This window comes from Adiantum capillus-veneris, chromosome 24, assembly GCF_014529385.1.
Source record: "Adiantum capillus-veneris isolate H3 chromosome 24, ASM1452938v2, whole genome shotgun sequence".
NCBI classification, from domain to species: Eukaryota; Viridiplantae; Streptophyta; class Polypodiopsida; order Polypodiales; family Pteridaceae; genus Adiantum; species Adiantum capillus-veneris.
Genome location: NC_140954.1, coordinates 107,939,203 through 107,963,816, shown reverse-complemented (window position 1 = coordinate 107,963,816; position 24,614 = coordinate 107,939,203). Strand labels below are relative to the sequence as shown.

Here is a 24,614-nt window from a genome sequence, read left to right as displayed (position 1 = left end):
CCTCCTCTTGATACCATGTCAAAGTCGAGGATGCAGCTTAGAGCAATGGTGAGAATCCGGGGAGAGAGAGAGAGAGAGAGAGAGAGAGAGAGAGAGAGAGAGTTGAATTAACCAACTAGACAATGCATTGATGATAATACAATAAGGGCAATAAGTGTTGGGATCACATTGATCTATCCACTTGAGATGCTATAACTTTAACAAGATGTGGACTTACCGGTATTTTAAAATTTTCAAAACTAACCCTAAAGAAACTTTTTTTCAAAAAGTGGTGAGAAAATAGGAGCAGTTGCCTTTAAAGATTTTGCACTTGTATTGGGAGTACATAATGATGCGCCTCAAAACACACTTGGCCATTAATGCATGCTTCCTTAGTGAGTCATCCACCCTAATGTTTTACTTTTAATCTTTCCATTGAGATTTCTTTACAGATTTGATAAGAGTCATGTTTGATTGTGCATACAACATTGAGAAAGGCAAGCAAAGGTTATTACCGCAATATATTTATGGCATCAAGTATATTAAGCAAAGAATGCTAATCGTTGATGAATGATTGGCAAATTCCAAACCATTCCATATTTGTGTATGAATTGTCTTCACATTTCACCCTTAAAAGCATCACCGTTGTCCATTTATAACATCTATACTGCACTGGCTCTTCACAAGTAAAGAGATTCCAATGTCATATTTCATACAAAATCGTAAGCATAAACAAACACCATCTGATTATTTGGGCTAAAACGGAAAATTGATGCTTTGGAAAGGAACACATTCCCAAGATATTTGAAAGCGACACTTAATTGTAGGGCCCCAAATAGTACCAACATTGGCTAGGATAGCAAGGCGAGTTTCCTTCAAATTATTGGATTGGCAACAAGATATTGGTTATTTGAACAGCAGGTCACCTTATATGGAGTTCACTACTTCCAATGTAGAACAGTGACGGACACAAAAGATCAACACAGATTTGACACAAGACAAACACATAATTATACCATTGTGATGGACCAAGCAGACATTGATCTCATACTAACATAACTGCATCGAAGGTCCTCAGGTTCAACACTTCAACAGCTTCTTGCAGCACTAAATTGACCCGCTTTCTACACTAATAACCATCATTGATTGCTAGCTGAGGACCTATATTTGTGCCTGAAATAGTCGCATGCACTACAACAGCTTGGGTTGAAGCTCCCCCTACAATTACTGTTCCGACTCTCGCATACAACCTCAGACCCATGCTCTGAATACATGCATGGGCAACAAAATTTAGACTCCCTTTCTCTGGTCTGTTGATCATATTTCTTTTGTGTGTCTTTCAATAGTGCATCAGAACCTCCATGGCTTCCACCGAACGTTGATGACGTATTCTGCCTGTGTGCTTCAACCTGTATCAAAAGTGGTTTTGCACATGAAATGCGAATGTAAATTGATTCTTTACACAGCTCGTCGAAACCCAATACTCACCAAGGTTCCTTGGTAGCAAAATGATATCGAGTGCATCCTTATATCCTTTAATCAGCTTCAAGCTCTGCCCCAAATTTCTCAAGCCTAGCTGCCTCCTCTGCAGCATCTATCTGAGCATAATTGACACTCCCATTATCTTCCAAGGCTTCCACTTTCTTGCCTCCAAACCTGCAACAAGCACCAAACACGGATTGTCGTTTCTGTCTACAACCACAAGGATTGTGAGAATTTGAGCAGAGCATTTACCATCTGCCATTCATGATTGATATACATTTCATCCCACTCTCTCTATCCTTAAATTTGACCAAGACAGCACCCTGTGAGCTGTTTTTATATACCTAAACAAGGAAAACATTGACAAACGTAAGTTGTATTGCACCTGAAATTCAGGTTTGCAGGAAATTCAAAATTACCCTAAGTCTCTCAACGGGCCCGATTTTGCTGCACTCCTCAATGATGTCAGCCTCTAATTCAGCAAGCAGTGTAGGCTCCAGCTGTCCAAAGCGGCCCAAAAAAAAAAAGCAAAGCATTAACCCAAATCCAAATTCAGCTACTGAACACTCTTACGGTTCACCTGTTGTCAGAAACTCTCACGAAAATACGTTCTTCTTGCTCTTCCAAACTACATGTTAGTGTTATAAACTAATTCTTCAGTTCATGCTATGAGTGGAGGGGAGAAAACAAGTAAACACCTCACTCTATGACTCTAACCAAGATATTTTCTTACCAAAATCTCCTCCTGTGTGAACATGTTCTTCAACACCACCCCCATCGACTGCTTTTTTTTTGCATCATCAAAACCACCTGTTATTAACAATGTGCATGAAAGCCAAGCGTTAGCTCCAGTAGTAAGTACACAATCGGATCAAAATACCGACAATCCATCCATACCCCAACCAAGGGCCTTCTGCTCTGCATGCTTAATCTTCTTCTTCTTCTGCTTGTTTTGCTCCTTTTTGACAAAAACATCACCTGCAAAAGGCTCAAGAATTTCTCTGATGTTTCTGTTAAAAGGTGGCATAAAGTGAAAATATAACTACAATTCATGGATATTCGTGCACATACTCTGAATTTTTTTTAATAAAATCAACAAAAAACAACAAAAAGAAAGAAAGCATCACCCTTTTGCTCAAACTTCGCTCGATTGACAGTCATCAACTCTGTACCACCAGGTCGGAATGGTGCACCATCCAAAAGCTTAATTGCAAGGTCCACAGAAGGCTCCTGTATTCATCAATAAACAAGTCCAGCACTTCAGGAACCTTTGGCAGCGATCACAACCTTCGGAATGTCAATGGACCAAAAAAGGGCATTTTGCTTGCGAATACATCCTTTAAAGCCAAGAATATGGGAGCTCTCACCACCTAACCAACACTTGGCAGGAGCTCCTGTAACTAAATCTTATATGCTAAACTTCCCAACCATACCAAAAAGAATTAAATTAATCTTCTTTATACTTCTGGATCCATTGTGCAAATATGTATTGCAGGTTGCTGGACACAAGGTCTGCTACTATTTGTAGTAACAATCGATGCAAAAGTGTTGGTATTATTTGCAATCAAGAATCTTGTGCTACACCCCTACTTGACCATGTTAATTAGCATATCTCTGTATCAAATTCAAAACAATAAAGACATTAAACTAACCTTTAGATAGGTAACTAGTGCATCGCCTTTCAGCAAGCCGGTCCTTTTGTCAGTGTAGAGCTTTATTCTGAGCTTTTGGGTATCTGGATCCTGCAAGAATAGAAGGTTAAGCAAGCACAAGCTGTAAAATAAGACCATGACTTAACTAATAAGTTTCCGGAAAATGAATAAACTCGCACCTCTCAAGCACAACAGAAAAGCACTCACCTCCTTGATAATGCCACACTTGGAAAAAACCTCCCCAACCTGTTTCCGTTCAGTCTCAGAAATGTCAGCCCAGTAACACAAATTGCAACCTAAAATTATAAGTTTCATTTATACTATATAGGCCTCACAGTATAATGTGCAAAACATTACATCCCAGCACAAAGACAAACAGGTCTAGTACCTTACAAACCTACAATATGATGTATCACAAACCAATGATGCATTTTAACTGATTAGATCATCGAAGGGCTACAGAGATTTCCCTTATTGGCTGCATACATCATGTGCATAGTTGCCAAGAAACTCGTTTTACCAAATCAACGAACTTATGAAATGTTTAACGTTTCAAGGCAACTGCTTTCAACTAGTGTGTAAGTCCCATGATCTTATCAATAACATTCCTTTGACAAAAGTTTTCAACTTCAAAGTGAATTTTTGAATCTCCTAGTCTATTAATATTGATTTGTGTGTACATGTGCTATGAGTGTAAGCTCTAAGCTACATATTTATGGCTTGATACTCAGAGGTTTTGATGAAACCTCTTTTGTGGTGTTTCATAAACTCGTGAAACCGTTTCAAAACTTTTGAAACTCATTTCATTCAACTTCGCGGCTACTATGGTCATGTGCCATGCTGTCTTCCTATTCCATTGTTTGTTCGACAGTTGCTATTCAAAACGATCTTAGCTGGCAGTGTAATGTAAATTACTTTGAGCATTAAGTATCAAAGGTTTCCTGGCAAAAGAAGTATGATGTAAATGTTAAACAAGCAATCTACCACACAAAAAAAAAAACTAGAGTGCTTCGTTAGCTGGATTTGTATTGAATTGAAGTGAGTCCGAGGGTAAGAGAAAACAAGAACCTAGAAGAGAAAATTAGAGAGAGAGAGAGAGAGAGAGAGAGAGAGAGAGAGAGAGCTTGTGCTTTGTTTTCCACAAATCCTATTACCTTGAGTTTTTTGGTAGCCTTGCATGCCGCTTGACGGACCCTAGTCGTGGGCGGCAACATTCATGGCAATATGCATATCCCTTGATCCTCGACCCGATCGATATTCCAAACTCCAACAACAATTGCCTGCCCAATGCGGTAGAACTAGATTTTGGATCGAGCTTCATCGTTGCTTTGTTGATATTGGCCTTGTACTTGTCAATATTGCCAAACAAACCAATGCCATGCATGGCTATCATAAATAATCATGGAGCAATTTTTTGCAGGCTTTACAAACGGCACTATGGCTGTGATCATAACGCCGCTAGCGTGCCTTGCAGAGGCCTTGTATGCAGCTCCGACTATTGCGATTGCCGCCACTGCGGGAAAAAGGGCTTAAAATAGAGTAGGGGGGCCCAAAATAGGGTGCCCAACTCAAAAATACAAAAATAATGTGAAAACCCCTCATGCAACCATGGCGGGCCGACTGCACAGAGAGTCCCGCGGAGATGATGGGCGCCATAGGGCTTCTCACGCCATGGCCATGAGACGAGTTGTCATCCTTGGCACAGGGCGAACCCAGCAAGACCAACACGGCCCAATTTCATGCAGGTCGACTTCGGCCTCGGCTTCGGCCGCTTGTGTGTGTAAGGGCCTGTGCCCTCGTTGCTTCTCCTGTCGAGGCTCCCACTCCTTGCAAGCAGCTACTCCCACGGATCTTCTTCTTACCGGCTTGGACTTCGTCCCTGCTGTCGTTGTCTTCAAGGGGCTATGCCCACATCCTTTTCCATCCGAGCCTCCACGAGCTCCAAGACCGCTAAGAGAGAGAGAGAGAGAGAGAGAGAGAGAGAGAGAGAGAGAGAGAGAGAGAGAGAGACATGTGAGACCCTACAATGCCATGCATGAGAGGGACCTTGCTTCCATGCCCTCCACCCTTCTTCTCCTTCCTCCCCCTTGAGCTCTGATACCAGTGAAAGGACAAGGGAACTGGAACATGCTCATCATCACCCAGCCATGCCCTATATAGACCCTTGGCCTTCTAAATATAGGGACCCCCTTGACTACATGTCCGTCCTAGCCCTTGGCCGTGCCTGGTCCTACCCTTGGCATGACACTAGAGCTTTCTGGCCCTGCTCTTGTTGTGCGCATCCTCCTGCGAGCAGTGCATTCCAAGAGACGCCGTTTCAAGTGATCCTTACACGAGGGTATAGAGAGAGATTGCTTTGCATTTGCTAAAAATAGCCTACATCTTTGTGGCCCTACTCTTATTGCGCACATCCCAAGTTTTGGTGCATTCCAAGGGACAACATTCCGGATAGGAAGATCCATAAGCACTTCTTGTGCTTTCTCAAGCGTACTGCATCTGGCATATATATTGACCGAGGCAGTGCTCATTGAGTGGAGAGGTGGCCTCGCTTTGCATCTGTTCAAAACAGCCCATGACTTTTGTCCATCTTTGCATCTTCCAAATTGCGGCACGCCTTCAAGATGCAAGCCTAGGTGATTGCATCTAGAGAGATGTGCTCGTTTCTTGTAGAGAGTTGCGCTCGCTTTGCATCACCTCAAAATTTTCTAGAGCTTGCTTGTTCCTCTGATGTTTGGCACATCGCGCAATCAATGCATTCCAAGAGGTGAGTTTCCGGACGAAAAGCTCCTCAAGCGCTTTTTGTGCTTTCTCAAGCGCATCACATTTGGCATATATATCGAACACGGCACTGCCAAGTACGGCATATTTTTTCTTTTCAGCTGCCTCTGACTAACAATATAATTGTGATTTTTTGTGCCCATACCAATATCTCGCATAGAGCCACATGCCTTCAAGATGCATGTATAGGTGATTGCATCTGCTGAAAACAGACTAGAGCCTTCTCTTGTGGGGCAAATCTTGCAGTCAATGCAATCCAATGCTTTGCATCCACTTGAAACAGGCTAGAGCTTTCTCCTGTCGCGAATCCTGCAATCAATGCATTCCAAGAGTCCACACTCCTAATAGGAAGCTGAAAACAGCGTAGAGCTTTCTAGCCCTGCTCCTATTGTGCGTATCCCGCAACCAATGCATTCTAATGCTTTGCATCCGCTGAAAACAACCTAGAGCTTTTTGGCGCTACTCTTCTTGCTCACATCCTACAATCAGTATTCCAAGAGACGACATTCTGGACAGGAAGCTCCTCAAGCACTTTTTGTGCTTTCTCAAGTGCACCACATTTGGCATACAAGAATTGCGAAGCACGACATCTTTTTTCAACAGCCTCTCACTAACAACACAACTGTGAATTTTTGTGCCCATATCAGCATCTTGTGCAGAGCCACATGCCTTCAGGATGCATGCGTAGGTGATTGCATCTGGAGAGAGGCCCTCGCTTCGCATCTGCTGAAAACAAACTAGAGCTTTCTGGCCCTACCCCCGTGGGACAAATCTTGCAATCAGTGCATTCCAAGAGTCCACACTCCAGACAAGACGCTCCTCAAGCACTTGCGTAGAGCCACATGCCTTCAAGACGAAAGTATAGGTGACTGAATTTGGAGAAATACAATTGCCTTGCATCAGCTGAAAACATCCTAGAGCTTTTTGGCCTTGCTCCTGTTGTACATATCCCATGGCCAGTGCATTCCAAGAGACGCCGTTCCAAGTGATCTTTGCATGAGGATATAGGGAGAGCTGGCTTTGCATGCCTAGGGCTTTCTAGCCCTGCTCCGGACATCAGTGCGTATCCCGCAATCGGTGCATTCCAAGAGGCGACATTCTGGACTGAAGCTCCTCAAGCACTTTTTGTGCTTTCTCAAGCGTACCACATTTGACATACATATCGAACAAGACAATGCTGCCAAGCACAACAACTTTCTTCAAGAGCATCTGACTCTTAATATACTTCTGAGTTTTTGTGCCTATATCAACATCTTGCCTAGAGGCAACCAAGACAGTGCCAAGCACTTTTCTTGCGTAGAGCCACACGCCTTCAAGATGCATGCGTAGGTGATTGCATCCGGAGAGAGGCCCTCGCTTCACATCTACTGACATTCCGAACCGGACAATTGCAACTGAGAGGAACATTCCGAGACGATTCCAAGACGAGACATTCGAGACACGAAGCTCCTCAAGCACTTTCTGTGCTTTCTCATGCGCACCACAGTTAGCATACATATCGACCATGACATTCCGAACATAACACCTAACATGGAGCATGATAGTTTTGGAATTCGTCAATGCTTGTGATCGACGTGCAATTAAAAAAGCTTGTGACATGTGATGCTTAAATAGGTGATTGCATCTAGAGAGAGGCCTTCACTTCCCATCTGGATTCTACCTGCGACAATTAAAAAAGCGCGACAGATCCGCATGCCTTCAAGATGCCTACGTAGGTGATTGCATCTGGAGAGAGGCCCTCGCTTCGCATCTGCTGAAAACAGACTACAGCTTTTTGCCCTTGTCCCTATTGGGAAAATCTTGTGATCAGTGCAGTCCAAGAGTCCACACTCTCAACAGCATGCTTTCTGCCCTGCTGCAATCAGTGCATTCCAAGAGTCCACACCAAGGCTCATTTTTGAAGGGTGGCCCTTATCATTCATTTGAAGGGTAAATTTTTACTTATCCTTCGTTAAGCTATATTTAGGCAAAATTTAGAAGGGCTACTCAAAGATTTTTCAATATTCTATCCTTCTTTCGAAGGGTAAATATATTTTTGCCTTTCACTGAAGGGTAAAAGTGCCTCCGAAGGGCGTCGAAGCCTTCAAAAATTAGGCCTGGTCCACACTCCGGCCTTGCTCCCTGTGCGTGTCCGGAGAGAGGCCCTCGCTTCACATCTACTGACATTCTGAATAGAACACTGGACAATTGCAACTGAGAGGGACATTCCAAGACGATTCTAAGAGGAGACATTCGAGACAAGAAGCTCCTCAAGCACTTTTTGTGCTTTCTCATCCGCACCACAATTAGCATACTATCGACCATGACATTCCGAACATAACACCTAACAGGGAGCATGATAGTTTTGAAATTCGTCAACGCTTGCGATCGACGTGCAATTAAAAAAGCTTGTGACATGTGATGCTTGGATAGGTGATTGCATCTATGCCTGCATAGGTGACTGCATCTAGAGAGAGGCCTTCACTTCCCATATGGATTCTGCCTGCGACAATTAATAAAGCGCGACAGAGCCGCATGCCTTCAAGATGCCTACATAGGTGATTGCATCTGAAGAGAGGCCCTCGCTTCGCATCTGCTGAAAACAGACTAGAGCCTTTTGCCATTGTCCCTATTGGGAAAATCTTGCGATCAATGCATTCCAAGAGTCCACACTCTCAACAGCGAGCTTTCTCGCCCTGCTTCTGTAGTGCTTATCCCACGACCAATGCATTCCAAGCATTTGCATCCGCCGAAAACAACCTAGAGCTTTATGGCTCTTCTCTTGTTATGCACATCCCACATTCAATGCATTCCAAGAGGCGACATTTCAGACAGGAAGCTCCTGAAGCAGTTTTTGGTGCTTTCTCAAGCGCACCACATTGGGCATACATATTGACCAAGGTAGTGCCAAGCACGAAATCTTTCTAGCCATGCTCTTGTTGTGCATAGAGCCACATGCCTTCAAGATGCATGCGCAGGTGATTGCATCTGCTGAGAAAAATCTAGAGCATTCTAAAATCACTACATTCCAAGAGTCCACACTCCGGACTCTGGCACTACTATTGTTGTGCACATCTCCAATCAGTGCAGTCCGAGAGGCGACATTCCAGACAAGAAGCTCCTCAAGCACTTTTTGTGCTTTTTGAAGTGCACCACATTTGGCATACATATCGACCAAGACAATGCCAAGCACGACATCTTTCTCAAGCGCACAAAATTTGACATACATATCAACCAAGATAGTGCCAAGCATGACAACTTTTTCCAATAGACTCTGACAAACAACATAATTGATTTTGTGTCCATATCACCATAACATCTTTTTGTGTCCATATCAGCATTTTTTGCCACATGCCTTCAAGATGCATGCATAGGTGATTTCATAGGCTCTCCCATGAATATACACCCCATTTGGCACATGTCCTGCAACAATAAGTGCATACCAAGAGACCGTATCCCATCCCAATCCTGGAGGAAGCTCGCCAAGAATGTGTCGTGCTTTCGCGACTGCACCAAATGCGACAGGCATGTCGACTAAAGCAGTTCAAAGCACAAAGTCTTTTTCCAAATTGTCCTGGGCTATCTCGTGAAATTGCCTTTGTCTGGAGAGAGAGAGAGAGAGAGAGAGAGAGAGAGAGAGAGAGAGAGAGAGAGAGAGAGATGACATCTTGGACGGGAAGCGTGGCACTCTGCAGCAGGGCTCCAATCTGCACCAGCAAAGGGCATGAGAACCAACCAGATGGGCAGACAAAACAAATGCGCGCATGGCTTTTTTGTGCCCAGCGTGCTTGGTGTCGGTCAGCCCCCGGGGCACACTGCGTGCAAAAAAGGTGGAGGATTGAGGTGTGCAGGAGCGGGGACAGGAGGTTGATCGGAGGCTCCACGAGGGCAACGTTATTCTGGGAGAGCTTTTTTTTTCCTGCGTTAAAAAAAGGAAAAATTACCAAAAAACCCCTCTAACTTGTGGAAATTCCCAAAATACCCTTCAAATTTCAAAAATTACCAAAGTACCCTTGCATCTCTTTTGGTTGGACTATTCAAGATTTTCTAATCTTTATTCCTTTTTTACAATTAAGATCCGTTTTTGAGTGCTTGGCATGTAATTTGTCACAAATTACCTCGGAAAAAGGGCAATTATGTCTAAAAATAATGAAGAAATTTATCTCCAAAGCCTACGTAACATACCCAAATTCTAGTTTCAGCATCTTGTATTGATAGACAATCGGTCTTCTTATGAAAAGATACAAAAAATTTCGTCTTTCAAGAAATTTAATCTCATGACCGGGGATACTTTGGGAATTTTGGAAAAATTGAAGGGCATTTTGGGAATTTGTTTTGGGAAGTTTTGAAATTTGAGGGGTATTTTGGGAATTTCGACAAGTTAGAGGGGTATTTTGGTAATTTTCCCTTTAAGAAAGCTTGGGAATCAGCCACGTGGATGAACGTGCTTCCATATTTGAGATTTTGCCCACTACGCTAACGAAGTAAAAAACAGCCTATGATCCATATCACAAAAATTGTCTTTACCATAGAAGCCCATGCAGGGCTGGTGGAAAGATGTGACCAAATGCGTTTGAAATCGCATGGAATCTACTTATTAACAGTTTTGCTCATGCTCAGAGAGTAAGATGTTCTGCTGCTCAGGCAGCAATGCATCACATTTAGAGTTCACTCGCAAAGTGAAAAGAACTTTGGGTTACCCCTTGCCAGCTTGCAAACATCTCTAAAAACAATTTTTTCAGTAACCTTCATAGGAAGATTGGTACTTATGCACGCATCCAAACTTGCTCCCGAGTGTGTGTGTGTGTGTGTGTGTGTGTTTTTGGTTCCCCTTTTCTGTTTCATGTTTCATTCTCGAGTGTGTGTGTGTGTGTGTGTGTGTGTGTGTGACCGACAGTATCAATGATAGATGAACAGTCACCAAGAGGTTTATTTTTCTTGTTGCCTTCTCTAAATATGTATTACATATTTTTATTTATTTTATTTTTGCTTGTTTTCCCCATAACCCTTGAAAAGCTGCGAGTGGACATTGCATGGCTAGTGTGAAATGGCTACAGCCAAACAGGTTTCTCAAATTGGGAATCTAGCGAAAAGTACGAGTCTAACAGGTTTGCTCCGTTTAAAACGATCCAAAACCTCTCAAAGACTGTCCGAAATCCGTCCTAGACTTGTATTTTTGACCTACAAAGATTTTGAAGCCGTTAGGCTACCGAAATTGGGTCAAAAACCTGCAATTTCTTCCCTTGACAAGTTTCGACAGCCTGGTGGGTGTTTGGTCTAAGTGTTCGAATCATTTGTTTTCAATTGAATAAAGGAAAACCAAAAGGGATGCCACCCTTTGGGGCCTACAAGTGTCTGTCTTTGTGTGCAGTGACATTCTAATTGTTGGACGCATTTTCTTTCTTCTTCTCAATCCTCTATGTGAAATTAACAGGTAATTGAATTAGTACCGACCTCTATTGTGTACCGGCCGGTTATATGGTTCCATCAACAGGATAAGCATTGTTTCTTCTATTGAATTAGTACCGACCTCTACTGTGTACCGGCCGGTTAAATGGTTCCATCAACAGGATAAGCATTGTTTCTTCTAATGAATTAGTACCGACCTCTAATGTGTATTGGCCGGTTATATGGTTCCATCAACAGGATAAGCATTGTTTCAACTTTCTTCAAAGAGTGCAGCATGGATTGTTGTGGGTGAAAGCAACATAGAGCATATCATTATAACTGAGAAGAGAGACGAGATAATTGAAGAGAGATCTTCCTCACATGGCACAAAGAAAGTTCCTACAACTCTTCAAGAAGAGGACATGCTGTTTAAAGCTCAACAACCTAGCTGCATGGAAATTTTTCAGCGGTTCGTTAAGAACCCAAGGATGCACGAGTTCTAACAGGCTCCTACACAAGGTTCAAGAACCCAAGGATGTAGGAGTTCTAACAAGCTTCTACATAGGTTTTACAGACTCCTACACAGGGTTTACACGCTCTGACACGGGGCATGTCTAAGCTGTTGCAGGAAAACGAGATGTCTCATGCATAGGGGTCTCTTGATGCTTGAGGGAAAGCCCATGTGATTGAGCAACCAACAGTGCCCATTGATCCAAAGCAACTCACTTTATTTGGATAAAAACTATTTGTGAATGGTCAAGGGAGTAATGAGCAAGCAATGCATCACACCCTTCCATTGCCTACTTCATATGCTCGTTATTTTGGAGGTGGTTCAATGTTTCAAGCTACGGTTGGACCATAGTTAACCCTATGTATGGGAGCATAGGTGTCCAACCAGGTTTTCAAGGTGCCTATGGCCATGTTCAAATGCCTATAACACACTTTGGTATGGCTGATTTTTCACAGCCATATGCCCAAAAAAGAAATACGACACATGAAACACGTGATGCGAGTGCTAGAATGGTCAATTCTAGAGCATCACTTTTATAGACACCTGTTTATGACAATTTGACTCCTTTGAGTCAACCTAAGGATTACAAGGAAGGTGGATAGGCAGTGAAGTTCGAAACTTTCAAGGGAACAGAGGACTAATTGCAAGCTTCCACTTTCAAGGCATTGACCTTCATACAGTAGTTTGATGCGGCTTATGTTGGAGGAAACTTCACAGAATCTTCGAAGATACATGAGGCTTCCACTTTCTTGAAAGGAAACATTACCTTCATACAGTAGTTTGATGCGGCTTATGTTGGAGGAAACTTCACAGAATCTTCGAAGATACACGAGGCTTCCACTTTCTTGAAAGGAAATTTGCTTCAGTGTCTAGCAAACACTTTTGACTTGGATGTGATGACAGCATGGCATCAATTAAATGCGGCCATTAGGGCAAACCTTGAAGAGTACAATAGACAATTTTGGGCCGCACTATTGCCAATAAGCTCCTACAGATGTCACGTGCACATCCAACCCCTATGTGCATGTGGACAAGTAGTACCTACTTCAAGAATTTGGGAAGCCTAGGAAGTGTTCTGGCACCTTTGTGAGCTTGTACATAGGACGTGCATGTCCAGGCACTTAGAGTAGTTGCATACCCTCTGATTGCAAAACCCATAATGACTAGCATCATTACCCAGTACCCAGCATGAGAATTTTTCACTGCATGAACCCATTTAGCAAATTGCATATGAACCACCTCTTATGGGGCAACTTATCAATAAGTGACTCTAGCAATTAAGGGGATTGTAGGATTTTGCAAGGACAACTCGACCCAGCCTTTTGGCACCTATATAAGTGAACCTTGGGTGCCAATAGACAGTAGATGACCCAGCGGCAGGTTACCTAGTAGCACCCGCAGTGCTAGCATGACCAGCAGCCCCTTGGTGTTTTTCTCAGCATGAACCAACGCTTTCAAATCCCAGCCATCAGCGTTTTCAGTTATCGGTGTTAGCCTCGCAGGTCCTGCATCCGATCCCTATAGCAGATCCTCGCCGCAGTCACCCCTTCGCGGCAGATTTCAGACAAGACCAGCGTTTTCAGCTTTCAGCCCTTAGATCAGCCAGCGTTTTTCAGTTTTCAGCCACCCTTGACTTCATCAATAGCTTCGTTGCACGACTCTGACCTCATCAGCATCCCTAGCGTTTTCAGATTTCAGCAGTTCAGCCCTTAGCCTCGACCTCGTCGTCGTCGACATCATCGTCGACATCGTGTCAAGTACCACAGCATCTAGAACCATTGTACCAGATTTTGTGCAATCTAAAGCAAATACCTCTCTAGCAATAGGGAGGGGGGTTTGGACCCCATATGGTGTCGTCTCTTCTCTCTCTCTCTCTCTCTCTCTCTCTCTCTCTCTCTCTCTCTCTCTCTCTCTCTCTCTCTCTCTCTAGCACTCTCACCACTATTCATTCACAGTTTCCACTCTTTGTTTTGGTCATTGCACATTCTCTCTCTAAGTAAGGAAGGCTCTCCTTTCCTCTAAGTAAAAGAACCTTGAGCACTTACTGATCACTCATCCTGAGCCATACACAACCATTCACTTCCGCTGCACATTACATTGGTATCAAAGCTCTTTGGCACTGTTCGATATCATCACTCAAGGAAAGAATCACGAAGAACAACAGGAACTTTTTTTGCTTGTTGTGATCGCACTTCGATCCCTAATCTGTGTTTTTGAAGAGTGGCAAGTACCCCAAAAAAGAAGGGCTTGTCCAACCTCCCCTCATTCCTCTTTTCCACTCATTGAGACCGAACCTTGCACTTAGCGGCAGGCCAATCGACATGAGGTGGGAAAAAGAAACCTTGGTGTGAGCGCAAGGCCACCAAGGGGTGCACCCACAAGGAGTAGACCTTGGGTAAGAGAAAGGCCTTCTTAAACGCAGATTGCAAACCAAGAACCCCGAGTACTCAAGACCCTCAAGAACCCAAGTACTCAAGAACCTCAAGAACCCCCAAGTACACAAGAACTCAGTACATGGTCATCACCCAAAGCGGAATGGATACTTTGCGTGAAGGTGATGAGAATGGAGTTGGAGAAGACGAAGTTTCTACACCAGGAGGATTGTTCCCCGATCCTCCCCCATCCCCATCTACTCCACGGATTGCACCAAACCCTATGGAGGCCTTGGTCAAGTCGATGATGGAGATGATGCTACAACAAGAGACGCAACGCGCCACCATGGAAAAAAGAAGGGCAGCTATGGAGCTTGGGCATGAGCAGGCACGCATAGCGGCCTAAGAAAAAAGGGTAGCTATGGAGCTCGAGCGTGAGCAATCACGCGAGGCTATAGCGGCCGAAGAAAAGCGGGACAAACACCAACAGGAGTTGATCCTACAAGTACTTACCCCGAAGACCAAGCCACTCAAGGAGGCTGGTGAGTCATCTCGTCGCACAGGTAGAGGCGACGACTCCAACAATCCACTGTGATTCATTCTTGGTTGCATCAATTTAATGCCTACTTTGTGACTAACAAGAAAACAAGCAACAATGAAGTTTTGTCTACCGCCATGTATCTAACGGGTGACGTCATTAATTGGTACCAAGCTTGGCAGGAGTCACAGTTGGTTGAGCATCTTGAGCATGCCTTGGATGGCGTACCCCTCTCTCTTAGTTGGGCCGACTTCCAAGACAAGCTCAAGGCGCACTTCATGCCGCCACGGTACCTTGATCAGTTAAAACAGAAGATTGACATGGTCTTAAGCAAAATGGCACTCCTGTTATGTCTTTTTCTAACCGTATTTTGCAGATTGGCGTCCAATTGTGCAAATCGGATGCCGAACGAAAAGAGGCTTTCCATTTTGGGTTAGACGACTACATCAAGTTTGATGTGCAAGTTTTCAACCCTACCGACTACAATGACGCCGTTCGAATCGCTCTAACACAAGATATGAAGCACAACAAAGGTAAGCCGAAGGAGAACGGTAAGACCGATGGTAAGTAATTCTTCTCCTCAATCTTCTTCTACACCTAGAGCACAGAACTCTCACAATGATGATAAAGAAAAGGCTAAAACTCAAGACACCCCTAAGTTGACGCCTGATGAAAAATCTGCTCAAGAAATCTTAGAAGGTAGGTTAACTCTTGAAGAACGAGCCGTATATGCAAAAGAAGGATGATCATATAGATGAGTCTCTCATGTAGTGTTATGGTCATGTGAATAGTCAACGCATTGTAATCTTATTGGATTCGGGTAGTATGCATGATGTGATTAGTGACTCTCTCGTGAAGAGAGCAAGTTTAGCTCTTTCAATAGATCCCATTGTAATCTCTGGTTTTGCTCCTCGCATGCACTCTTCTTTCACGCATGAATGTACTAATGTGACAGTGTTGATTCAAAATGTCGGTTTTCGTCGTAAGTATGTGGTTTCTCCTCTCAAAGGATGTGATTTGATTTTTGCAAATTGCATATAAACCACCTCTTATAGGGCAACTTATTAATAAGTGACCTTAGCAATTAAGGGGATCGTGGGATTTTGCAAGGACTGCTCGACCCAGCCTTCTCGCACCTATATAAGTGAACCTTGGGTGCCACTAGACAGCAGACCCAAGCGCAGCAGCAGAACCCAGTAGCGCCCACAGTGCTTGCATGACCAGTAGCCCTTTGGCGTTTTTCTCAGCATGAACCAGCGCTTTTAGAACCCAGCCATCAGCATTTTCAGTTATCAGTGTTAGCCTCGCAAGTCCCGCACCCGATCCCTGCAGGAGATCCTCACCGCAGTCACCCCGTCACGGCGGATTTCAAACAAGATCAGCATTTTCAGTTTTCAGCCCATAGATCAGCCAGCGTTTTTCCGTTTGCAGCCACCCTCGGCAACAAATCAGCCCAGTAGCTTCGCCGCACGACTCCAACCTCGTCAGCATCCCTAGCATTTTCAGATTTCAGCAGTTCAGCCCTTGGCCTCGACCTCGTCGTCGCCGTCATCGGATATAGTCATCGTCAAATATCACAGCATCTAGAACCATTGTACTAGACTTTGTTCAATCTAAAGCAAATACCTCTCTAGCAATAGAGAGGGGGGTCCTTGGAGGGAGGTTTGGGACCCCATCTAGTGTCATCTCTCTTCTCTCTCTCTCTCTCTCTCTCTCTCTCTCTCTCTCTCTCTCTCTACAGGCTTGGAGATATGGTGTCGACCAGAATCTTCTTTGTACGTGCCCTAAGAGAGAGATTGTGAACATCAGCCTGTGCAGCACACGCAACAATAACAGAGCGCACAGGGTGCAGAGAGCGTGCAGTCAACAGAAGGCACACACACCAGGTTCGTCTCTCTCTCTCTCTCTCTCTCTCTCTCTCTCTCTCTCTCTCTCTCTCTCTCGCTCGCCATTGGTACTCCTTGCTCTCGCCTGCACAGCCAGCTTCAGCCCCCGTCTCTCACTAGCGCAGCCAGATTCAGCCCACCTACTCATGGCCCCCACCTGCCACGCAGCCTTGACAACACCACAGCTCAGCCCTCTCCTACCGGAGGCTGCCTCATCATCATTTGCAGATCTGCGTTCGAACCCAAGTCAGCCCTATCTACGAAGGTCTGTAGATTGACCTCAATAAAAAGATTTGCTTTAAATTTAAAACTATGTGAAGAGGCCGTTCACACACTCAACCCACAACTTGGCTCCTTGATAGAGGGCATTCATAAGAAGTGTGCACTCGAGTGGTAAATTTATTGTTCGGCTGCAAGCCCTGTTAGGAGCTAATTCCCGTGAGCAAGCCATTCAAAGCTTCACAACGGCAACCATTCTCATTGACATTCAAAGGCGACTTCAAGCATTCAGGAGAAAGGAAGAAAACCTTCATCAACGGTTTCTTCGAGCATACAAAGCAAAGAATTGTGAAGAGGAGCTTCACGACGGTGAAGAGGAGCTTCACAAATTGAATTCTCTCTCTCTCTCTCTCTCTCTCTCTCTCTCTCTCTCTCTCTCTTAGGTCAGGCATCCTACATGTAGCTGGGAAGACATCATACGCGATATCATACGACAATGAAGAAGACAGGGAATAGCAAGGTTTTGACGGCAACCATGTATCTTGCCGGTGATGCCATTAATTGGTATCAAGCGTGGCAAGAGGCATAGTTGGTTGCGCACCTAAAGGAATCCGGAGAAGGCGTGCCCCTTTCTTTCAATTGGGCCGACTTCCAAGAAAAGCTAAAGGCGCGGTTTATGCCACCTCAGTACCTAGCGCGTTTGAAAGACGATTGGCGTAATCTCAAGCAAAATGGTATGCCAGTTATGTTTTTCTCTAACCGTGTTTTGCAGCTCGGCACCCAATTATGCAAATCGGATGATGAGCGCAATGAGGCATTTGTTTTCGGGTTGGACGAGTATATCAAGTTTGATGTTGAAGTACTCGACCCTGTGGATCTCAACAAGGCGGTAGCGATTGCTCTCGCACAGGAGATGAAGCACAACAAAGGAAAGCCCAAGGAGAACAAGTCTTCTCACAATACCTCTCAGACTCCTCAGAACCCACAGAACGGTAAGAACAGTAAGAATGGTAATTCTTCTAGACCCATCTTCCTTTAATCCTTTGGAAAAGAACTCTCAAAATGAATCTAAGGGTAAAGCTAAAATACCTCCTAAACCTAAGCTAACCCCATATGAAAAAGCCGCACAAGGAATTATAGGAGGATACATAACGCCAGTCATTTATGCTACGGAAGGTCGATGTTATCAATGTCACGTCAAGGGTCATATAAAGAAGGCTTGTCCTAAGATAGCACCACCTAGAGAACCCAAAGCACCGATAGCTACCACAAGCACTTTAGTGAACCAATCTAATTCTCCACATGTTTCTGACACACATTGATGAGTCTCTCTTTAAATGTTATGATCATGTCAAGGGTCAGCGTTTTGTCATAATGTTTGATTCAGGCAGTATGCATGATGTGATGACTCTCTTGTAGAGAGAGCCCGCCTGGAGGTTAGCCAGACAACTCCTCTCAAGGTGTCGGGCTTCGCTCCCGATATGGACTCTCTCATTACGCAAGAGTGCTTTGATGTGTTATTCACAGTTTAGCAAGCTTCCTTCCGTAGAAAATTTGTCGTGTCTCCTCTCAGGATGTGATATGATTTTGGGCATTAGATGGTTTCGTGAGCATAACCCTCTTATTGATTGGGCAAACAATACGCTCACTCTAAATGCCAAAAGTGGCTCTCCCATGATCATTTGTGGTGAGGAAGGTCTTCATTCTTTACCTCTCATTTCTCATGTGCAGGCGAAGCGTGAATTACGATGAGGAGCACAAGTGGCATTCATCTATGCCTCTCCAGTTACCCATAGCATTAAGGCTCGAGACAGGTATTCAACTTTGTTTACCAAGCACTCTGACATAAAAACGCGTTTCGGCCCTCCGAAACTCCGAAACGGCGAAATAGCCGAAACGTTTCGACGAAACAGGCGAAACGAGACGATGTTTTTTTTTTCTCCCCTTTTGACCTGCTCACCCAGAACGGGTGTTTTAGGATTTTTAAACCCATTACAAAGCCTTATGAGGAGGACTCTAACTAGTTTCTTATTGATATTTGGGCATTTTATGTAGTATGGCCAAAACTTAATGTAGTATGGCCAAAACTTAACTCATGTATTATTGGTCTTTTGGGCAGGACTCAAGATTCAGATCATGTATTAGGAACTGCTAGTGTGATTTGAGTCATGATTCTTGTTATGAGAACATGAGTTCAGACATTGTTATTTGTTTTGCCATTGTAATTTATCATGGTTTTGGCTTGGCTAGGTATTTCAATTTCAGCTCTTACCTTGTTCACTCGTGACTCAAGTCTCACATCTAGATTTTGGTATTTCACATGTCTTGACAGGTGAATTTGTATGTATATTCAATGTATAATTATAAGTACATACATGGAAAACGAAACCTGTGTTTCGCTTTCTCTGAGCTCCGAAACGAAACGTTTCAGAAACCTCGAAACCCCGAAACGCACGAAACCCCGAAACGTTTCATGTCACACTGTTACCAAGTATGAGCACCTCTTTTTGCAAGATGATCTTCCACCCCGTCTCCCTCCCGAGCGGCCGGAGGACCATCGCATCAAACTCACGGACGGGGCACAGCCAGTCAGTAAGGCTCCCTACCATTTGAACAAGACTCGAGAAGAAGAGTTAGAGCGGCAACTCACGGAGCTGGTGGCCAGAGGATTCATACGCCCTAGTGTAAGTCCTTTTGCTGCTCCTATCTTATTTGTCCGCAAGAAGGATGGTTGGTCTCGTTTGTGGTCTCGTTTGTGTGTTGATTACAGGGCTTTGAACAAGATGACCGTCAAGAACAAGTTTCCGATGCCTTGCATTGAGTATATCCTTGATAGGCTCAATGGGGCATAGGTTTTTAGCAAGGTCGATCTCAAAAGTGGATACCATCAGGTAAGGGTATTCAAAGGCGATATCTACAAGACCGCCTTTCGCACAGAGCGAGGGCAATCGGAGTATGTGGTTATGCCTTTTGGATTGATAAGTGCCGTGGGTACATTTAATCGTCTCATGGTAGGCCGTTTTGGTGATATGATTGGCGTGTGTGCATTCTTTTCTTGGTTTATGTCAAGCATATAGTTCGCATATAAAGAATTTTACACGCATTGTCACACCCATGACAAATGTTTTGAAAGGGGTAAAAACTCGCTGACAGTGTGTGGTTTTGCATTGATCTGGCACTTTTGTGAGTCTGTTCGCAGACCGTGCATGTCCAGACACTTAGATTAGATGCATATCCTCCGGTTGCACACAGCATGATCATCAGCATTCCATCAGAATCCATCAGGGGAATTTTCCAGTGCATTAAACCTATTTTCCCTATTTTTGACATTTTTCACTTATTTATTAAGTGACTTTTGTTGGGAACTAGGTAGGGCAATTTTGCTAAGATAATATAAAAGCAAACCAGAGTTAGCACTTTCTGGCAGAGGAGGCAACAGGAGCATTGCTCAACAAGCCGATTCTCAAGCAAGACAAGGATCCCATCAACCTGGCGTTTTTCACAAAGCAGCCTGGCGTTTTCCAAGACCTGCACTCAGCGTTTTTCAGCCCTAAGACTTCGGCGATTTCAGCCATCAGAGCAGCGCTTTCTGAACCAGCATACCAGCGTTTTGGTAGCACTACAGATCAGCATTTTTCAGGAGTATCGCAGCAAGCATACCAGCGTTTTTAGCACTACAGATCAGCGTTTTTAGGGACAGCATTTCAGCGTTTTGTCGCAGCATGAACCAGCGTTTTTGCAATAGCAGATCAGCCCCGTCAACTTCGACCCTTGCAGATTCGCCAAGCATTCAGTTTTCAGCCATAGTTTCGTCATCGTCGGCACCACCGTCGGCCTCGACATAGCCCCATTTAATTTTACATCAGCATATTGTACCAGATTGTGCAATCAATAGTGGACCACTCTCACCATCGAGAGTGGGGCCCTTGGAGGAGGGTTTGACAACATTCTGGTGTCGTATTCTTCTCTCTCTATCTCTCAATCTCATGCACCTTCATTCACAATGTTTATCCACTTTGTTTGTGTCCATTGCACTCTCTCACTAAAGGAACGGAACGCTCTCCCTTCTGTAAGTAAAAGGAACCTTGAGCACAGTTCGAAGCACTAATCTTGAGCAAAGTTCAACATTCACTTCCGCTGCAACCTACATTGGTATCAGAGCTTTGGCAGTGTTCTGTATCACTCAAGGTGAGAACCACAGAATTTTTTTGCTCATTGAGGTCGCGCGTAACCCAAGTCCTTCTTGGACGTGTCGATTCCTAATCGTGTTTTTGAAGAGTGACAGGAAACCCAAGAAAGAAGGGCTTGTCCAGCCTCCCCTTGTGCCTCTTTTTGCTCATTGAGAGCGGACCGTGCACTTAGCGGCCGGCCAATCGACGTGAGGTGGGAAAAAGCAACCTTGGTGTGAGAGCAAGGCTGCCAAGGGGTGCGCCCGCGGAAAAGAGCAAAACTCGGGTGAAGAGAAGATCCTTCTCTAACAAAGATTGCAAGCAAAAAAAGAACCTCAAGACCCTCAAGAACCTCAAGAACTCAAGACCCCCAAGACCCCAAGAACCCAAGACCCACAAGAACCCAAGTTCCTCGAGAACTTAAGAACCAAGATCACAGTGGATGGTCATCACTCGAAGCGGAATGGACACTTCGCATGGAGGTGATGAGCATCAAGTTGGCGAAGAAGAATTTTCCCCACCATGAGGTTTTTCCGGACCTCCCCCTTCCCCATCTACGCCAAGGATTGCACTAACTCCTATGGAGGAGTTGAAGCAGTTGTTTATGGCAAGAAAGTTAGGACGCGAAGAAAGAAAAGCAGAAAGAGAAGCAGAAAGAAAGGCCTATGAAGAAAGGAGGGCAGCCATAGATTGTGAATACGAAGAACGAATGGCAACCATAGAGCGTGAGCACGAGCGCGAGAACAAAGAAAGAGAAGCAGAGTTTGATCGCGAGAACAAAGAAAGACAAGCAGCATTTGATAGCGAGAACAAAGCCAGTCAAGCAATGAACGACCAACACATGAAAGAGATGTTGCGACTCTTTTCTCAAGTGCAGGCACAAATGCAAGAGATTCGGGAAAAGGAGACTCTCTCAATCTCTTCTTCTCCAAAGCATGACAAACAGGATTTGCATCTTGATTTGCATGATCAAGATGTGATTACTCACAAGCATGATGATTTGCAGGATAATTATGTGATTGTTCACAAGGATGATGGTTTAGTTGATACTTTTCCTAGTGAAGCAAACCTCATTGCAAATTTGATCAATCACGAAAAACCGATCTTGAGCCTAGGTCCAAAGAACCCCCACAAAAAGTATTATGTGTTCAAATGATTAGTCAGCACGCATTGTACGAGTGTTTCATTCGTGATCGTTTCCTGTATTTTGTCAGCGTCTCTATGTGATCCCTTTTCCTAGGCATGACATATTGTATGTTGAGCACGATTCACTCATGCATGAGCACGGATGTATGCGGATGATTCATGAAAAGATGAAATGTTTGCACCCAAGGAATTCACATCCCATGTTTCTTCCTTGGCATGACACAATATCAGAAAGAGCACAAGAAAGATTGAGCATCAAGCAGGGGCATGTCCATTGTGATTTGCCACTGTTGATTGATTTCGATCAGAAAGACAAGATTCGATCTCATTGTTTGTGTGTGTGTGTGATGAACGGTTTGGCACTCCATCTATTTGTTCATCTACATTGCATGCACAGTCTTTAGAGGAGACTAGAAGTTTTCTAGTCACATTACATGGAATGGGTATGTTCATGTTTTTGTGTTGGAAGTGGTTTCAGGAATTTTCAGCCTCAGAGATTCTTGAAGGAAGAAGCATGACTCTAGACGAAGTTGAAGCATTGAAGGAGCCACAAATGACTTTGTGTCGCTTTCAGCGCGGCCCAGAGAAGCAAGCGTTGCAGACCTTTATGAAGTTCAAGTATCGCACGACCCACGCATCAGAGTGGGCCAGCGAAGAGTCCTCTCCACGATTCCGGATGTTGTTGGCGATCTCCCTCAACGCCATACAGTTCGGTACCAGTACCTCATTTTGAAAAGGAGGGGATGTCACGTGACATATCCAACCCTATGTGTCCGTGGACAAGCTACAGCATGACCAGGGTTCAGTTCAAGCAAGTCAGTCTAGGATAGGAAGTGATCTGGCACTTTTGTGAGTCTATTCGCCAACCGTGCATGTCCAGACACTTAGATTAGATGTATATCCTTCGGTTGCACACAGCATGATCACCAACATTCTCATCAGAATACGTCAGAATCCATCAGGAGAATTTTCCAGTGCATTAAACCTATTTTCCCTATTCTTGACATTTTTCACTTATTTATTAAGTGACTTTTGTTGGGAACTAGGTAGGGCAATTTTGCTAAGATAATATAAAAGCAAACCAGAGTTAGCACTTTCTGGGAGAGGAGGCAACAGGAGCATTGCTCAACAAACCGATTCTCAAGCAAGACAAGGACCCCATCAGCCTAGCGTTTTTTACAAAGCAGGCTTGCATTTTCCAAGAGTCTGCACTCAGCGTTTTTCAGCCCTAAGACCAGCGATTTCAGCCATCAGAGCGGTGTTTTCTGGACCAGCATACCAGCGTTTGGTAGCACTACATATCAGCGTTTTTCAGCAGTATCGCAGCCAGCATACCAGCGTTTTCAGCACTGCAGATCAGCGTTTTTAGGGACAGCATTTTAGCGTTTTTGCAATAGCAGATCAGCCCCGTCAACTTCGACCCTTGCAGATTCGCCAAGCATTCAGTTTTCAGCCATAGTCTCGTCATCGGCGCACCACCATCGGCCTCGACATAGCCCCATTTAGATTTGCATCAGCATATTGTACCAGATTGTGCAATCAATAGTAGACCACTCTCGCCATCGAGAGTGGGGCCCTTGGAGGAGGGTTTGACAACATTCTAGTGTCGTATTCTTCTCTCTCTATCTCTCAGTCTCATGCACCTTCATTCACAGTGTTTATCCACTTTGTTTGTGTCCATTGCACTCTCTCACTAAAGGAACGGAACGCTCTCCCTTCCGTAAGTAAAAGGAACCTTGAGCACAATTCGGAGCCCTCATCTTGAGCAAAGTTCAACATTCACTTCCGCTGCACTTTACAGAGGCAATCGTTGAGGCTTTCGCAGCTCTCAAGGTTGCGGTAACAGAAGCGCCGTGTCTCATCCTTGCCTCTTGGGACGACCCCTTTGAGGTATGGACGGATGCGAGCAATGCCGCCATAGGTGTTGTGCTTCAGCAGCATGGCTGTCAAGTTGCATTTCTCAGTCGGAAGTTAAATAGTGAATATTCCGTTTATGACAAAGAACTTCTGTCTGTTATTTAGTCTCTCAAGCATTGGAAGCATTTTCTGTATGGTAGAGAGTTCACAGTTCGCACAGATCATCAAGCCCTCAAGTGGCTCCACTCTATGCCTAGTGCACATTGGAGTGATCGCCAAGCATGGAGATCACAATTTTTTGATCAATTTGGTGATTTGATTGAATATGTGCCTGGTAAAGCTAACCCTGTTGCAGATGCGTTAAGTCGCAAAGGACAGATCCTGGCTCTTGAGTCGAGATCCACAGTTTCTATTCAGGGTGTATCTCTCGACAGCATGAAGAACCATTATGCAAATTCCGAGTTTGGTAAGCAATAGTTACGGGCTCTTGCTTTCCAAGGGCCCAACAACTATCTCATTCGTGAAGGTTTGTTGTATTTTCGTCACCGTCTGTGTGTGTTGCCCTCTCTCATGAGAGCCATATTGCACGATGCTCATGACTCTCTCACGGGTGGGTACACGGGAATGAACACCACTTTGAAAAAAATAGAAAGATTCT

At 44.3% G+C, this 24,614-nt stretch overlaps 1 protein-coding gene across 1 annotated transcript in view; it reads right to left on the bottom strand.

Annotated features, from left to right (window-relative positions):
• Positions 1 to 980: 980 nt before the first annotated feature.
• The window catches only part of ELF9 (RNA binding (RRM/RBD/RNP motifs) family protein), a 40,447-nt gene continuing 16,813 nt past the window's right edge, over positions 981 to 24,614 (bottom strand). Inside the window, exons 5-13 of the mRNA XM_086498045.1 lie at positions 3,321 to 3,359; positions 3,114 to 3,203; positions 2,589 to 2,691; positions 2,359 to 2,439; positions 2,195 to 2,271; positions 1,881 to 1,961; positions 1,714 to 1,805; positions 1,468 to 1,635; positions 981 to 1,388 (exon numbers count right to left, since the gene is read on the bottom strand). Of these exons, the coding sequence (XP_086354171.1) occupies positions 1,515 to 1,635; positions 1,714 to 1,805; positions 1,881 to 1,961; positions 2,195 to 2,271; positions 2,359 to 2,439; positions 2,589 to 2,691; positions 3,114 to 3,203; positions 3,321 to 3,359 (684 nt within the window). The 3' untranslated portion in view covers positions 981 to 1,388; positions 1,468 to 1,514. The remainder of the gene's footprint in view (positions 1,389 to 1,467; positions 1,636 to 1,713; positions 1,806 to 1,880; positions 1,962 to 2,194; positions 2,272 to 2,358; positions 2,440 to 2,588; positions 2,692 to 3,113; positions 3,204 to 3,320; positions 3,360 to 24,614) is intronic.